At 34.1% G+C, this 18,778-nt stretch overlaps 1 protein-coding gene across 1 annotated transcript; it reads right to left on the reverse strand.

The window, feature by feature from the left end:
* Positions 1-5,217: 5,217 nt before the first annotated feature.
* On the reverse strand, positions 5,218-18,659 carry LOC143234242 (uncharacterized). Its single transcript, XM_076471456.1, has 3 exons — positions 18,144-18,659; positions 10,063-12,398; positions 5,218-8,690 (listed from the first exon to the last, which is right to left on the reverse strand). Exons 1-3 carry the CDS (start codon positions 18,517-18,519, stop codon positions 8,631-8,633), a joined length of 2,772 nt encoding a protein of 923 aa, XP_076327571.1. The 5' UTR covers positions 18,520-18,659; the 3' UTR covers positions 5,218-8,630.
* Between the last annotated feature and the right edge of the window lie 119 nt (positions 18,660-18,778).

The raw sequence follows: 18,778 nt of genomic DNA on the forward strand, positions 1-18,778 counted from the left end.
TAACGGATTTAATATTATGTATTTATTTTAATATCCATGTTTGTTTCAGTTTAATATATGTTTAGAAATGCATGTAATTTGTATTGTTAAAAGTGTATTGCAAAATTCCCGCCTATTCACTAAATTTGTTGAGAATTCACGAGTGTAAAATTCAATAATGTGTGTAAGTAAAATATTGTTGCTGTTTTTTAATTTCGCGCAAAGCTACACGAGGGCTGTCTGTGCTAGCCGTCCCTAATTTAGCAGTGTAAAACTAGAGGGAAGGTTGCTTGTCACCACCACCCATAGCCAACTCTTGGGTTACTCTTTTACCAAAGAATAATGGGATTGACCGTCACATTATAACACCTTTACAGCTGAACGGGCGAACATGTTTGGTGTAACAGGGATTCGAACCCACTACCTACATATTACGAGTCAAGTGCCTTAACCACCTGGCTATGCCGGGCCAAAGTATTGTTGCCAACCGGACTTCCGAGAACTTAGCCTAAAGTTTATAGATCGACGCGCCAAAAAAAGTTTAAAAATATTGTTGGTTTCATACAGCTAGTATATTTTATATCTCGGAAGTTAAAACGGTGATAAACGCTTATTAATAAGAAAATTATAGATATTTGGGCAGAAACGTTTGCAGATTTTGAGCATTCCAAATCGTTCAACTTCAGTGAATTAACTCAGTTAGTATTTCTAAGAGGACTTTAGCCATCTTCCTCGATGAAAAATTAGCTTGTAAATAGCATGAGGCCAACCAAGAATAGAGCTAGCTAGCTTTCCTTCAAGTGAATAGAACCTATGTATCAACATAGAATTCATTCGTTCATCGTGAACCATCAATAAAATATTCAGTTCCAGACCAGATAGAAGACTGAATATTGTTTGTAAGTTTGCAAAACTTTTGTATGTAAATCATTGTCTGTAATAACTATTTGTAATAACAGTTATTGTAATTTGTATTGTTGTTTGTATATTAAAATGTATTGGTGTTAAGAAAGAAAATTGTGTGAATGAATCTTGTTGGCAAATATCATAAATTTGATACGTATCGACATTTAATTGACTTGTAAATTCAAATTTCCGGCAATTTCACATAATAAATTAATCGTGCGAGACTTGACTTGTTTCAAGGTAATTGAAACAACCTGAAAACCATAGTCTAGCCTTTTGGGTACTTTTCTCTTTAGAAATACTTTTTCGTCACCAGTTGCAATGAGATTTCCAGTTTTACTCTTTTGCTTCTATTTAGTTCGAAACAAGACAATTAGTTGTAGGGATCGGTCACTAAACAGTATTTCCTAATCCTCTTATTGTGTGTTATTGCAAAAACTAATCTTTGTGATGATTGGACGACCCTAAAAACAGCAGAAAATCCGACTGAAGATTGATTATATAAGATTACCAACAAATCATCCAGAACGCTACAGAAAAATTGATGATTTTGATAAGAAATATACATTTGTACAAAAGATTTTGATAAATGGCAAAACTGTTTACCCCTCCAGAGCAGTGTTATCACTTCAGGATTGTCTGGTTCTCATATTAATATCACAAGTCAATAAACCATAAAAGGTGCAATTATATGCTTTAAAAAAGCTCTCACACACTTCATTTATCGCTTTTATAATCTTTTACCAGAGCTGAATCAATCGTACTAGAATTCGAGGGCCAAACGTATTTGTAACGAGCTGTCAATGTATTTGAATGAAATTTATGTAGATTATTAACAATTGTAACGAGCTGTCAATGTATTTGAATGAAATTTATGTAGATTTTTAACAATTGTAACAACCTGTCAATGTGTTTGTATGAAATTTATGTAGATTTTTAACAATTGTAACGAGCTGTCAATGTATTTGTATGAAATTTATGTAGATTTTTAACAATTGTAACGAGCTGTCAATGTGTTTGTATGAAATTTATGTAGATTTTTAACAATTGTAACGACCTGTCAATGTATTTGAATGAAATTTATGTAGATTTTTAACAATTGTAACGACCTGTCAATGTATTTGTATGAAATTTATGTAGATTTTTAACAATTGTAACAAGCTGTCAATGTATTTGTATGAAATTTATGTAGATTTTTAACAATTGTAACGAGCTGTCAATGTATTTGTATGAAATTTATGTAGATTTTTAACAATTGTAACGAGCTGTCAATGTATTTGTATGAAATTTATGTAGATTTTTAACAATTGTAACGAGCTGTCAATGTATTTGTATGAAATTTATGTAGATTTTTAACAATTGTAACGAGCTGTCAATGTGTTTGTATGAAATTTATGTAGATTTTTAACAATTGTAACGACCTGTCAATGTATTTGAATGAAATTTATGTAGATTTTTAACAATTGTAACGACCTGTCAATGTATTTGTATGAAATTTATGTAGATTTTTAACAATTGTAACGAGCTGTCAATGTATTTGTATGAAATTTATGTAGATTTTTAACAATTGTAACGAGCTGTCAATGTATTTGTATGAAATTTATGTAGATTTTTAACAATTGTAACGACCTGTCAATGTATTTGTATGAAATTTATGTAGATTTTTAACAATTGTAACGAGCTGTCAATGTATTTGTATGAAATTTATGTAGATTATTAACAATTGTAACGAGCTGTCAATGTATTTGTATGAAATTTATGTAGATTATTAACAATTGTAACGAGCTGTCAATGTATTTGTATGAAATTTATGTAGATTATTAACAACATTAGACATCGGTTTGTTTAAAGGAGTACCAATATCTGACCTTAGCTTGTCTACTTTATCTTAAACACCAGGAAAACTTGTTTTTTTACTATTTCTGTAGTATTCAATGTCGTATGGGTACATCTCCTGTACCCTCGTTTTGCTATAGAAGAAGAGTGATTTTGACATATGTTGGAATTATTCAAACGTTTGCATTTTATAAGTTAAAAGTTTAGCAAAATAACTGTAATCTAGCGCACTCTTAAGTCAAAAAGTTTTAAAAAACTCAGTCATCTCTTTCCAGCCATTAGAGGGCCACTGATAAACCTAAAAGAGCTGAACTTTATGAATACGTCTAAAACTAACTTATATTGTAACAGTATTCTAGTTAGATTTGGTTATTTTCAGATACAGTAACTATGAATTAAATCTTTTAAGATACAATAGTACCTACTGTATGTCGTATGTCCATGTAACTACTTCGCAGGGTGTGGATGGAGATTTGACCCTTACTGTTATATACTACATTTGGTGGTCTGTAATAAATTCCCACAAAAATACTTTCATCTTTATGTCCACTAATAGACATCCACATGGATTCAATCTCCTTGCTATTGTCTTTTATATCATCACCTTTATTAGGATGTAATTCACATTTTTACATATAAAGCCAATCTTTTCCTTCTTTAACAATATCCATATTAACTATCCTGTAACCCTGAATTTCAAAGACGTTTCTGTCATCAGAATCATTCACGTTTAACTATGTTTCAGTTAGTTCCAGTATATCCAAAATCTGCCATTTTTACTGTGTTCTGAAGTCATATATTTTATTTCTTATACTTCTAGCATTACATAATAACAACTATGCCTATCATTATAATTGCATGTATACTCGTTTCCTAAGCTAAACATTTCTCTGCATTTAGTTTTTCCTAGCCTTCACCACTGTCTAGTCTGAGTTCAAAACTTCCCTTACAACTGAGTTAATACCTGAAGCAAACAACCCACTTCTTGTCATATTTAACTGTAAATCACCCATTCCTAAAATTTTCCTTCTTCTACTGAACTGATCCTATACGTTCAACTATCCATTCTGCTCATCCTTACAAATTAACCTAAGCCTAACATATAGCCCTGATGACCTACTTATAACTTCATGCCCTCGGTTAGTTCTTGGCAGTATTTCTGATACAATTAAATTATTATCCCTTCTTTCAAGTGCTATTATCAACCCCTGGTACATATTAATTAGCTCTTCTAACCTACCTTCCCTACATTAGCCCCTACATGCACCACGAAAACTATAACTCTGGTGCTCCTTTATTATATTTTTTGCTCCTTCAGCTACATCCTTCATCTATGTTTCTGAGTAACAAAATCTAATTATTTTCTTCCCATTTAACCCACAGGCTGACCCCCTTATATATTTCCCTAACAGCTTAATAACTCATTTATAGTTCCTCATCTGCAGAAGCTATGTATGGAAATTTGTTGCTCAACAGAACATGCTTATTATAACTAAATTCACTACTCTTTGCTATAATTGTACTCCTGAAAGTTAGTGCTAGCTGATGTACCACTTGCATACAGAAGTTTAAGCTCTTCCTAAAACTCTGCTGTCATTTCCATTCTCTACACTTCCATTTATCTACTGCCTCTACTGTAATTATGATAGCCTTCAACTTCTCTTCTAATCTATAAACCTTACATAAAAGTGGCACATCTTGATCACTACTACTAGTTTCCCTAAAAGTATATGCCAGTCTCAAATTCTTAAATAAAAAAATACTCATTGCATCTATCACACCTAATAAACTGCGAACGCTTAACCCCTACACTAGTCTTAACCACTATATTTTAGCTTATACTTATAGTCTGAAAATAAGTACTCAATACTAAGTACCAGCAGCCTATCATCAACACTGTTACATAAGTACTCAATACTAAGTACCAGCAGTCTATCATCAACACTGTTACATAAGTACTCAATACTAAGTACCAGCAGCCTATCATCAACACTGTTACAATTAACCTTAACGTTTAAAAACCAATTATATATTTTTTCTTTTTTTTGTCTTTGCACTAAAGTAATAAAGTTTATCTTTAATTATACAGAACTTAAAGAAAAATAATGTTATTTCTTTAAATACCTAAGACACTAAATTAGTTTTAGATTGCATTTATTTAATAAAACAATGTATGCATCCTATTTTAAGATTTACAAATAAATTGAAATATACCTCAAACTAAAGCGCTATTACATATACTAAGCCTATTTTAAGGTTGTGGTAAAATTTATCCCACTAAACTTGAAGTTAGAACTTTGACAGTCTTACTTTTAACCACCAATCTTGCCATATCTAGTTATTATTGCGTTATCTAACCGAAATTACTACAAGTTATGATATTAACATTAAATATCTTTCAGAAATCTGTAATAGCTTAAATTTTCAACGTTCTCCTTCTTCAGACCCGCCCTCTAGGCAGAAGATCGAGCGTTTTTTCAAGTGTGTAAGATATATTAGGCAGGAGACTGAACGCTTTTATTGCGTTAGGAAGCAGTTTTATTACACTTAACATCTCCAAGTACATAATAAAAAAATTTAATGTACAAACATTATAGTGTCACTATCAAAAACAAGGAAAACACTTAATGAAAAAGAGTTATTAACACACTTTTATCAACTGTTAAAACTGCACGTATTGGAAGAGAAATACATTAATGTTGGTTTGCCTAAAACACTTTCCAAGTTACAGTCTACAACTACTATACATTTAGTGTAGGTGTCTAGAAATAATGTTTTACTGTAAACAGCTGCACTTCATCTATTCCACTTAAAAAATGGTAAACCCAGAGCATATAATGCCAGTTAGCTATAGTAGATATTAGATGAACACTTCTAATTACTAGTAATTTAGTGCGTTACAAATTTTGAAAATACGTAAAGATCTTTTTTGATTTTTTGACTGATTATAGGAGAGGTAATGGGCGTACGTTTAAATTCAGAACTAACTGTACATACACCACAAAAACTACAGCTCTGGTGCAACCTTTTTTATATCTTCTGCTCTGTCAGTTACGTCCTGCATCTATGTTTCTGAGTAGCATAATCTGATGTTTTCTTCCTATTTACCCCACAGACTAACCCGCTTATATATTTCCCTAACAGTTTAATAACTCAGTTTTCCTTCACTCCAATAGTTCCTTATCTGCAGAAGCTAAGGATGGAAATTTGTCGCTCAACAGAATGTGCTATACTACAATAGAACTCTAATGCTTTTTCATTTTCTAACTTTTTTCATGACGCCATTTTGGATCGAAAGTGAAACAATTTGTAAGTAGGTCAAATGCATGTATGGTGCTGACATCTAGCATTGAAGTTAGGTATTATTGAGAACGAATTAACTCGTCCGTGGCACTGTGTTACCGATCGGCTTGGACGAGTTATCTCGTCTACGGCACTGAACAGGTTAAAGCAAAAAGTGGTGGATTTAGTGAAAGTCAGTACTAGCTGATGTATCACTTGCATGCAGAAGTTTAATCTTTGTTTTGAATTTCGCGCAAAACTACTCGAGGGCTATCTGCGCTGCAGAAGTTTAAGCTCTTCCTAAAACTCTGCTGTCATTTGCATTATCTACACTTCTATTTATCTACTGCTTCTACTGTAATTATGATAGTCTTCAGCTTCTAATTATGTAGTAACTATGAATAAAAATACGGTATCTTCACAGTGCTACTGGAATGTAACCAGTGGAACTGATAAAAAATTATTTCGCGTTCGACTTAGTTTACTATATTAATAACGAAAACAGGAGGTAAAAATAAAGTTAGGTTGTTTATTAATGATAAAGTGATTAAATAATATAAAATAACAATTTAAAATAAGTGTTATTTTATTAACACTGATAAAAAAATTGGTCTAAATATAAGAAAGGAATACCGTTAAGAATACTGACGTAAGAACTTCAACGATTTAGTTTGTTTTGTTTGTTTGTTTCTGAATTTCGCGCAAAGCTACACGAGAGCTATCTACGCTAGCCGTTCCTAATTTTGCAGTGTAAGACTAGAGGGAAGGCAGCTAGTCATCACCACCCACCGCCAACTCTTGGGCTATTCTTTCACCAACGAATAAAGGGATTGACTGTCACATTATAACGCCCGGCTGAAAGGGTGCTCATATGGCCCGATTTAGTTTAAAGACTCATTATTAAGTAATTTTAATAATTATTATAAGAAATTGCGGCTTAAATCTTAATGCTCATTACTTCAGGGAAATAATTATAATAATTAATACTTTTCATCTGAGGTATAAGCAGATGACTTTTGACTGATGGTTCCTTATTTTAATCAGCATGTTCTGTGATATAACATGATACAATATGATTTACAAATAATATATTATATACATTGTATTTGTTTTAATTTAACTCACTACTTTGTTCAAACTCTACAGAAAAAAATTATTTAAGAAAAATGATCGATAATACAGTAAAAAAACTTTAACTTTTTTGAGTATTTTAGTAACCAACAAACATAACATTTATTAATTGTAAAATAATAAATATCTTAAAGCGATGTTTATACCCCAAGCTCTAACATCTTATAGTGAATTACGGTGTTATTTTTTTAGCTTATAAAAGTATGCACAAAGGTCGTTCTATTTTATTATTGGAATTAGAGATAATAAGTTTGACAACAAAATTAATTGTTGAAGTTGAATGTGAAGAACAAGGCAATAAAAATTGAACATCATAAGCAAAGTGGACAAACAAACCACAATACTGCCCACCATATAAAATCATGACACCACTAAGGATTGTACTCCATGTTTAAAACTAAGGGCTTCGTTCGCTCGTAAACCAGCAAAACTATTTAACGTAAATAGTTGTAAAAATATAACCTTATTCTAGCAGTGAATGATTTAATTTTCACTCGTTACTGAACAACTTCTTTTGATATTTTCACCTATTTCTAAGTAGGTCTTTCAGATGCACCTTATTTTTAAACAGTGAAAGTATCTTTGTTCTCAACGAGGTATGTGAAATACACATCACTATTCAGTAAACCTTTTAGGTAAATTTGACTCTTATTCATGCTTTTAGGATTCGTTTCACTCTTAAGCTTTAAAATTCAAGTCACTCTTGAGAGAGCTTTTTAGGCTTACCTCGAACCCAAGTGTTTTTAGTTGTGATAATAACGCTAGTGACTCCATTACTACAGAATTAATCCTAGTGTACAAATTTCTTAATTGTAAAGTTCTCAGAGAAAAAAAACAATCCTGTTTTGCGCAGTGGAAGTGTTTCTATGAAAAATAAATGATTTATCTTTGTTTAGTACAAATCAATATGAACACAATTGTGATAGAAAATAACGAGGTTACAACCGATAAATTAGAAGTGTTGGCATTTAAAGAAATTCTACATTAATAATTCTAATTAGGAAGAAATAAAGTTTTTTAAGCCATTAAATTTACTGAAATGTTAGAATACGAGGTACAATGGATGTAGCTTTTTGCTTACTTTGTACAAAGAAACGTGTAAGAACACTAATTCAATTGTCATTTTTTATATACCATTTTCTTTCAGTATCAATATTACGTTATCTATAATAGCATTGAAACTTATCTTAGGACTGTAGTGGTTGAGTCGGCCTCATAGGTTTCTCAGCAGTAACAATATTGAAAATATTCAGTCAGAAACGATATATTTACGCGAGTACTAGAGTTATCTATGTAATGTAATAACTTTAATCTAAAGACTGGAAATAGCAAGATAAGTATCTTTTACAGATGACTTAAAAGTAATAAAAACAACGAAAAATAATCAGTGATGTTTTGATTTGACTTATTGTTTTCTTTCAAAGACGTCACTCTTTCAGAAAATATTCTAGATGTAGGCATTAAACCAATGTCTTCTGTCCAGTTCAATGAGCTCTTCATTCTGTTGAAGATGAACCAAATACTTTCAGCTGCCAACTAGGATGGCGTGGTGGAACCTGTAAATGGAAATGATTTTAGCAATGAGAGTTTATGGAGAATCCAATTCTTGTCAATGTTAGATGACCAACTAAGTCACATTAGTAATAGTTTCCAAGCATTTTTATTACTAGATACTGAGTACAATTCATTCAGAATCGTATACTTTAGGTTGCTGCTCTACTTCAGGAGAATCCCAAGAAGAACCAAGACGGTGACAGGATCAGAGAACCTGTCCTGGGCCTTCCTTTTAGAAAAGCACTTGAGCTACCAATCATCCGCCTCTTGCATCTTTTGAATGACTTAAAGAGAGCCATTCAGGTTTTTACTTACTTCTATGTTAGGTTGATGAGTATATTCGTATTATTTTCATTGGATCATATCCAATTATTTTAGTATCGTTTCATTTTACTGTATGACTCACATAGCTAGTTGATTCTATTTCCAAAAAGGTGAGAACCTGGATGAGTGGATAACACGCCTGCCTTTCTAACAATATCCAGTATCGAATTCTTCAAAAGAATTATACGAAGACGCAGCGAGTTAGCAGCCAAAGCAGACTATCTAGTAATAAAGAATAAATTATTAAACAGACTTAGCACTTAATGTCTTATTATCTCAAGTTTACGTACCTTTATTGAAATAAATGTGTAATAAACGAGCTGTGAAACCCTAAACTTTTCGTTTAAGGATTGCCGAAACAACTTTTAATTGCTTTCCAAATACTGTAGAACTTAATTTTCAGAAGTATCCAAGACATTAAATTACACCATTTCAAATACGCTCTGAGTTTCGCAAATATTCCCTCAAACTGCTATCTAAAAACTAACAGATATATTTTGACCTAGAAACTTTAATTTTCTGGGTTATAAACTTTTCTATTTATTGGAGTACAATGATGGACGAGAAGCAAAAGAAAATCTTTCATGTTATGCCAGTGAGATAAGTTTCTTTAATTGAGTATTCATAAAACTGACTTGTTAGGCTTACTATATAAAAAATGTACTTTTTCAGAGACATATAAATTAAAAAAAAAAGAGAGCACGATTCAATCACTGGTCAGAGAGCTCTACTCGTAATCAAAGGGTCGGGCATTCTAATCCCCGTGACACCAAACATGCTCGCCCTTTCAGCCGTGAGGGTGTTATAATGTGACGATCAATCTCACTATTCGTCGTCAAAATAGTAGCCCAAGAGTTGGCGGTGGATGATGGTGATTAGCAGCCTTCCCTCTAGTCTTATACTGCAAAATTAGGGACGGCTAGCGCAGATAGCCCTCGTGTAGCTTGGCGCGAAATTAAAAAAACAAACAAATAAATTTTAAACATAACGCAATACTTCTTTGATTTCATGATTAAAGGATCATAGAAATATTAAATTTAGATAACGTACCTTTTTTAAGGAATTTTGGCCTCCAAACTTTTTGATTTCCATCAATAACTCATCACGAGTATTCACATTCTGTAGTTTTTTACTTTCAGAACCTTCTTTGTTAAAGTTCTGAGAAGAAAATCTATTAACTTGAGTGTTGCCTGTAGAAGAAATGCCATTAGTTTGAGAGAAGTGTTTCTGTGGAAAAATTGGAGCCCCTGTATTTACCCTATCAGTAAAGCTTTTAGCTGAGTTGGTTCCTACTCCTGTGTTTTGTGGCTGAAAAACATGATTTTGTTGTAAAGGTGAAAGAGCAATCTCTTCATTCGTTGTAGTTTCTTCTTTACTACTATCTGCAACAGTGTCTCTTGATACAGTGCCTTTTACACTGGAAGACTTCACACTTTCTAGAATCTTAGATTTTGCCTCTTCTGAGAATCCTCTTACAATTGGAGCCCCCAGAAGTTTTGCTGGTGGAAGTCTAAAGGTACTGGAAATGGGTTTACTCTTGTAGGGTTGTGGTGCAAAAATATTCTTGAAAGATTGAGCAACTTCTGGTTGTTCTATATTTTGACTTATTGGCTCTTTGAAGAATCGTTCATCTTGTTTAAAATAATTAGATTCTTTCCCTACGTTTAAAGACTTCGTTCGATAGGCTACATTTCCAATTATTGTTGCTTGTTTATTAGATTTATTTGAAGGTTTATAGGAATTTTCTTCGAGGTTTTTATAAAACCGTTTCAATGAAATGTCTTCATTTTCTGCTTGACTTTTAAGACTCAACCAAGGAGATTTATTCGATATCAAATTATTAGTTTTTTTTCTAGTTTCTTGTTCATTTTCGTGACTAATGACTTTAGGTTTCTCTGAATCAGTGGCTGGTTGAAATTCAGCAGTCATACGGGAATGACTTAGATCTTTCTTTATTGGATTCTTGAATGAGTCGAATTGTTTTGTTTTAGCTGAAGTTAAACTTGCAGAATGAATACGTGACTGAAGATTGAAGGTTGAATTATGAATGTTTTTAGCAGCACTAACACTGCAAGGTTTTTCTTTGGGCAGCGTTTCGGATTTTAGCTCTTCTGTGTCAAAAGAAGAAAGCTGCTCTTTGAAAAACACTTGACTTTTTGTTAGTCGTGGAAGAGAGAATTTTGACATTATATTTTCCTTTGGCAGAAGTTCTTGGTTAGCTGGCATCTTCTTTTGATATGATAGTAATTGATTTTGAAGATTTTGATATTCATCTTGTAATTCGTTTTGCTGATCAGATGAAGCTTTGAAAATGCCCAGTTCTGTGCTTCCAACATTTTGCAGGTCGGAAAGCTTTAATTCTTGGTCACTGGAAGACTGAGAAACGTCTACTTGTGACCTTGCACGTCTGAATCTTTCTAAAAAAACAGTTTGCTGGTTATCATCGTATCGCTCATCTGCTTCCATCACTGTTTGTTGGCTAAGATCCATCATGGAATTTGTCTTTCCATTGAAGATATTCTGATCATCAATGGCTAAACAGCGTATACGCACCTTGCCTTTAATACCTCTTACTGAGCCTTCACCACTAAATACGATTTTATTGTTTTGAGGAGTCATTATAATAGGACTGGTTTCCTCTTGAAAAGGTTTAGCTCTTTCACATCCCAGTAGTTTAGGTTTTGTTTCACTTTTCGAGTTGATATCCTGGCAATGAAATGAATCTGATTTGTGGACCTGAAACCTATTTTCTCCAGAATCGGTTTCTTGAAGATTCTCTTTATCGGGTACTCTCAAAAATGGTTTTTCTAAGTAATTTCTAATAGGGTTCTCATCACATTCCAAATATTTTTTTGCACTTTTGAAATTTTGTAATTCAGAAGAAAACAAATCTTCTTTTTGCATGTAAGACTTGATAGTAAAGTTTTCTAAACGTAAATTTCTCATTGCTGCTGTGATGCTCAAGTCATTTGGTTTGATAAGCTTGCTGTTCGTATTTTCTGAATTCTTTTCTGAATGGTTTCTCATCACAGACGTTTCGCCAGATACAACTTCTAGTGGAGGGGGTGAAAGATCGGACGGCAGAGTTGATTGCGAAGTATTATCACTGGCTAAAGACTCGTTAAGACTTTCCTCAAAGGAAATATTGTTTTCATCAACTGGTGAATGATTATTTTGTTCAGTAGCCTTCCGAGGAACTTTTTCTTTTAAAAGTGCCGGAGGCTCCATTTTCTGTTCAATTAAAATTTCTCCTGGCTGTTGAGTATCTGTTTCTTTGTGTTTCTTTACTTGAAAACTGTCTGATATGTCCCTTGAAGATGGTTCTAGATGGGCACTGTCTGCTTCCTTATCCGAACCTTTAATTATATATGATCCTTTCGATCTTCCTGTAAAAAGATGAATGCATTTTATTTTACACAGTTTAAAAACACATAAATAATTTCTGTAGCTATAAGTTAAGTAATACAAGAAGTTGTAAAAGTTTGTTTTTGAATTTCACGCAAAGCTACACGAGGGTTACCTGCCCTAGCCGTCCCTAATTTAACAGTGTAAGACTAGAGGGAAGGCAGCTGGTTATCTCCACACACCGTCAACTTGTGGGCTACTATTTTACCAGAAAATAGTGAATTTGACCGTCACATTATAACGCCCACGTTTGAAAGGACGGATATGCTTGATTGAGGGGGATTAGAACTCACGACCCTCAGATTACGAGTCAAGCGCCTTAACCACCTGGCCATGCTGAATCATTGGAAAAGTAATATCCTTTTAGTATCTACCAAACAAGAGTGTAAACAAGCATAATTGTGGAGGAAAGACGCATAGGAAAAACACAGTATAGGAACGAACTTGTAATACATTATTAACATACAAGTTTGTTTTTAAGATAATAGAATTAAAACGAAATGCTGGTAAAAGATTATGTCCTGCTTTTACAAGAATGGTTAAGGCACTCGACTTGTAAATCGAGGGTCACGGGTTCGAATCCCTCTCACACTAAACTTGTTCGCCATTTCAGCCGTGGGGCGTTATAAAGGTACGATCAATCCCACTATTCGTTGGTAAAAGAATAGCCCAAGAGTTGGCGGTGGGTGGTGTTGACTAGTTGCCTTTCCTCTTATCTTACACTGCTAACTTAGTGTCGGCTAGCGCAGTTAGCCTTCATGTAGCTTTGCGCGAAATTAAAAACAAATAAACAAACAAACAGAACTAATTTAAACAAAAGTAGGTGTTCTTTTGTTATAGTTTGTTTGTCTTCGCTGATTGTGTTAAAAGAAGAAAGCAGATTTATGAAGCGATTTTATTCACTAGTATCTTCTGACAAAGTAACAAATTGTTAGTTCTGAACAATGACATTATTTTTTGTTACTGAAAGAACAACAATATATATATATATATATCTTAAAAACCAAAAAACTACCAAACGTTTTTGTGTCTAGTTTTCAAGTAAACATTCAAACCAGTTTCAACATGATTTTTTTTTCAATTTCCAGCATCTATAAGGAGTTATAAACAGTACGTCCTGTTAACTAAGCACGCTAGAAACTGGGTTTACCCCTAGCGGGCAGAGCACAGATAGCCCATTGTGTAGCTTTGTGCTTAATTTCAAACAAAAATAAACTGTATTAATAACGTAGGATTATTTATTTTACAAATATCACAGTTTAGAATAAATATCTTTCTTACTTTGATTTGTAAACTTATTAAGCCCAGTCGCAGTTTTAATGTAAACGAACCAAGTGGTATGGCTGTGTGTGTTAACAATATTTTCATGCTTCTGGTATCGTTTTGAAAGCAGTTTTATATATGAAGTTGAATATTTTAAACCGAATAATTTTATAAGCTAGAATAAGCTGTTTTTATTGGTTGACTAATGATATTTCTTTCTAAGGTCTGGTGTTGAAGGTGCTCGACTCGCAGTTTGAGAATCGCGCATTTGAGTCCCCACCCGACCAAACATGCTTGCCATTTCATCCCTGGGTGTGTTATAATGTGACCATCGATCCCAATATTCGTTGGTGGCTAGTGGTTTTGATTTACTTCCAGTCTATCACTGTTAAATTAGGGACAGCTAGTACAGGTAACCCTCGTGTAGCTTTGTGCAAAATTAAAAGAAAAAGTATTTCTAAACTACTACAGTTAAAGCTGTTTCTAATCGAGACGATTCCCCTACTTGATATTTTAAAACAAACCCCTATGGGCTTTAATTTGCAATCATCGGCTTTACTCATAAACGTAGTTGCAAATATTGCAGGTATAACATGCATATTGCTGGAGTAGCGTCTAGAATCCATTGTGGACTGTGATGAGCACCAAAGTGGTTGACGTAACCTCCAAAGAAAAAGTCCAGTAATATCCTTCTCTTTGTCTGCAACCGGCCACAGAACCAGTTTTACCAAACGTAACCAGAAAATGAGCAACACTTTGGAGTTCAGGGGAAGTTCTTACTCAGACTTACTGCTGACTCAATCCAAGTGCTGCCGACTCAATACGTATACTGAGTCAGCAGCACTTGTATCATATCCTTTTGTATCTGTTATTTGAAGGTGAAGTACATCCTAACCAATGAACTTAAAAAATAAGGGAAAAGTTAGTGAAACACAACTTTAACTCAAAACAGAGTGTATTGGAAGTTCGCAGATAATATTTACTCGAAACATAAGATGTGTTAAAAGTTTATACATAATGTTAACTCGAAATAAGTATTGAATATATATATAACTTTCATATGGTGTATTTAAAAAGAGTAAGTTAGATTTTACTCGAGATTAAGTTTGTTGACAGTATGTACACAGTTTTTACTCAAAATGAAGCGTGTTAGAATTGTTACTCAATATTAAGTATTACAAATATGCCCCCGTTTTAACTGAATTAAATATATCTTTCTTAACCTGAAGATGACCCAGGAAGGTCAAAACATTGTTCTCGGAGGAAGGAATAGCCTGAATATCAGTTTCGTTCTCCATCGTTCCCACTTTGAGAGATGCGGGTTCGAAACCCTGTGTCCCCAAACGTGCTCATCCTTTCAGTCCTGAAGCGTTATAACGTGACGGTCACTTCCACTATTCGTTAGTAAAATGTACCCTTAAAGTTGGCTGTGGGTAGTGTTAACTAGCTACCTTCCCTCTAATTCAACTGCTAATTTAGGAACAGCTAACGTAGAGAGCTTTTTGTATAGCTTTGGCTCCCCGCTAGTACATCGGTATGTTTCCGGATTTACAACGCTAAAATCAGCGGTTCGATTCCCCTCGGTGGGCTCAGCAGATAGCCCGAGGTGACTTTGCTATAAGAAAACACAAACACACACTCTATAGCTTTGCGTGAAATTCAAATGAAACCAAAGTTTTTATAAGAGAATACACTCGTAATAAACGCGAAGCCCGACTTTCTTTATATTATAGTTCCCCGCTGGTACAGCGGTAAGTTTAAGGATTTACAGCGCTAAAATCAGGGGTTCGATTCCTCTCGGTGGATTCTGCAGATAGCCCGATGTGAATTTGCTATGAGAAAACACACACGCACTTTATATTATATGTATCTTTTATCTTAAGAATGATTTTGCCACAGTCGTTCAGATACACCTGGGAACCAATATTGTAAAAAACTTTCATTTTCCTTACGCAAATATCTGGCGTGGCCACATGGTTAGGGTGCTTGATTCGTAATCTGAGGGTCGTGGGCTCGAATTCTCGTCCCAGTAAAATTCTCGCTCTCATCATGTGGTAGACAACCCAACTATTCATTGGTAAAAGAGTAGCCCAAGAGTTGGTAGTGTTGACTAGCTGCTTTCCCTCTATTCTTGCTTCCCAGTGGCACAGTGATATGTCTGAAGACTTATACCAACACAAACTGGGTTTCGATACCCATGGTGGGCAGAGCACAGGTAATCCATTATGTGACTCTGTGCTTAACAACAAACAACGATAACCTTCTAGTCTTTCACTGTTAAATTAGGGACACGTAACGCAGTTAGCCCACGTGTTGCTTACTGTGAAAGTAAAAGAAAACAACAACAAACCATGCAAAGTATTTTCTAGTCGTTTTGTTTTTCTCTTAGTGATATGTCAACCGCTTCTAATTCACTTATCCTATAAAGACAAGTTTTCGTAAATAATCTTCTGAGCGGTTTATTAGCATATGCTTTAAATGAGGTTCAGTGTACTAGGGTTTACTTGTTTATTTTTGAATTTCGCGCAAAGCTACTCAAGGGCTAACTGTATAGCCGTTCCTAATTTAGCAGTGTATGACAAGAGGGAAGGCAGCTAGTCATCACCACTCACCGCCAACATTTGGGTTACTCTTTTACCAACGAATAGTTGAATTGACCATCACATTTTTAACGTCCCCATGGCTGAAAGGGCGAGCATATTTGGTACGACGGAGATTCAAACCCGCCAGTGTACTAGGAACTTAGTCTTACATTTACACTAGAAGAACGTTGTTAAGTTAATTTTGCATTCTCATATGGATGGGTACCGCAGATATTATCCTGTCAGTAATTATTCACTATGTTTTGGATAATGGTTCGTCAAACTAGTGTTTGTTCTTGTTTCCGGACGACCTTCTTTCCTTGCACGTGCAGTTTGTTCTTATAAAGGGTGATTAATACTCCGCAAATTAGATGAATAATCGAAATCTGATGTTTATCCAATAGTTCACATACCCTCATCCTTTTAACAACTTAAATTCTTAAAGTATAGGATAAAGGTTCGAATCACTTTCACTGAACCATTGTTGAAGAAAACAGGGTACTATCAAAATAACAGCTAGCAGTTACATGTTATTAAGATGATAGATACTTTTGTATTCTTGTTGATTTAAAACGCGTTATGTTTGACAGGCTAAATGCACATTTTAGCGTGTTAATCAGAAATGTACAGAGTAATACTTCATTTTTTGTCTGTACCATTAATTTAAAATAAAATATAATCGTTTTTATTAGAGTGTACTCAATATTCTGGAAACGATGAAAATGTTACAAATTCGATAAAGTTATAATAAAAACAGCTTTATGTATTCGATAAAATGTCACCATACTTTTATGATTGGCTTGTATTAATTATCACAAAGGACCAGTAACCTAGTGCAATTTATCAACCGTGAGGTTCCAGACAGTTTTATCGTGCTTGACTTAATTTCTGTATTAATGACAGCACTAAATATGTTCGTCTAACGTGCTTTGTTCACTTTTCTAATTTCTTTATTTAGGACCTTTCGATTTTTAAACCAGTCATTTTGAATGAAACTAGATTTTACTGAACAGATAAGTTGGTAAAACCTATTAAAATGTACGTACGAATCGAAAGTTAAAAAAAAAAACACGTACCATTATTACTGTACACTTGAATATCTGCGCCCGGCATGGCCAGATGGATTAAGGCGTTCGACTCGTAATCTGAGGGTTGCGGGTTCGAATCCCGGTCGCACCAAACATGCTCGCCCTTTCAGCCGTGGGGGCGTTATAAAGTTAAGGTCAATCCCACTATTCGTTGGTAAAAGAGTTGCCCAAGATTTGGCGGTAGGTGATGATGACTAGCTGCCTTCCCTCTAGTCTTACACTGCTAAATTAGGGATGGCTAGCGCAAATAGCCGTCAAGTAGCTTTGTGCGAAATTCCAAAACAAACAAACTTGAATATCTTTCTTCTTGAGAAGAAATTTAATCAAATAAGACTACTTGTTTACTTTTTATATGCTGTTCCTCGCTGGTACAGCGGTATGTTTACGGATTTGCAATGCTAAAAGTAGAAGTTTGATTCCCCTCGGTTGACTTAGTAGATAGCCCAATGTGGTTTTGCTATAAAAACCACACATACCTTTTTTATCCGTATTAAAAATTATATATTAATTTGTAATATGAAAACTCTATTCTCAGTAAATTATATATTAAATCATTTGATCTTTCTGTGAACTATAATATAATAGATTAGGTAAACTAGCTGTCATGGTACAACAGTGGAACTTGTGTAACTTTGGTTTCTGGTATAAACACTACAAAATATATATAATCTAAAATATTTTTCATCATTATGTCTTTGCAACGTTTGGTTTAACCATTTAGTATCTTTAACTAATTCACCTTCATAAATGTTTGACACGGAATGCGTGTCAAAATATTTACGTCTCACTTTACCTTCATCAATATCTGACACGAAATGGACGTCAAAATCTTCACAAATATGTTCACTTTCTTCAGTATCTGACTCTGAGCAGCACGAGTCAAGATCCCTACGAGTCAGTTCATTGTTGTGATAATCTAACAAAGTGTGAGAATGGCCAATGTCAGAAGGTTCTATATTGTTATGCTGGACTGTTATACTATCCTTGTCTGCATTTCTGTTGAAAACGAAAGTATTGGTCTCACAACAATTGTCGCTGTCTTCAGGATCAACAGGAGTAGCCACAGTATTATTGAGATTGGTTTCGTGCTTCTCAGACAGTCCTTTATTATCAGAAGGCTTGCAATTTTCAGCATGAGAGAGCTCTAAGTGACCTGAAGATTCAGACATTAAAGTTGAGAGGGTTGGGAAATGTTAGGATTTTTTACAAATCCATTTGCTTTAGGACATGACGATTGAATGGGAGGACGAGGAGCCTTCCTTTTCTTTCCAAATGAAAGCGAAGGAGAAACAGACTTTGTTAATGAAAACCTTTCTCCAATTTCTTTATTGGGGTTCTCCTTTGGCGTTGAAGCCTTTTTTTCAGAGATAGCCTTATGATTGGAAAATTCTTCAATACGACTAACAGTAATGATACTAGGAGGGTCAC

The sequence above is a fragment of the Tachypleus tridentatus genome, chromosome 12, assembly GCF_004210375.1.
Source record: "Tachypleus tridentatus isolate NWPU-2018 chromosome 12, ASM421037v1, whole genome shotgun sequence".
Taxonomy (NCBI): domain Eukaryota; kingdom Metazoa; phylum Arthropoda; class Merostomata; order Xiphosura; family Limulidae; genus Tachypleus; species Tachypleus tridentatus.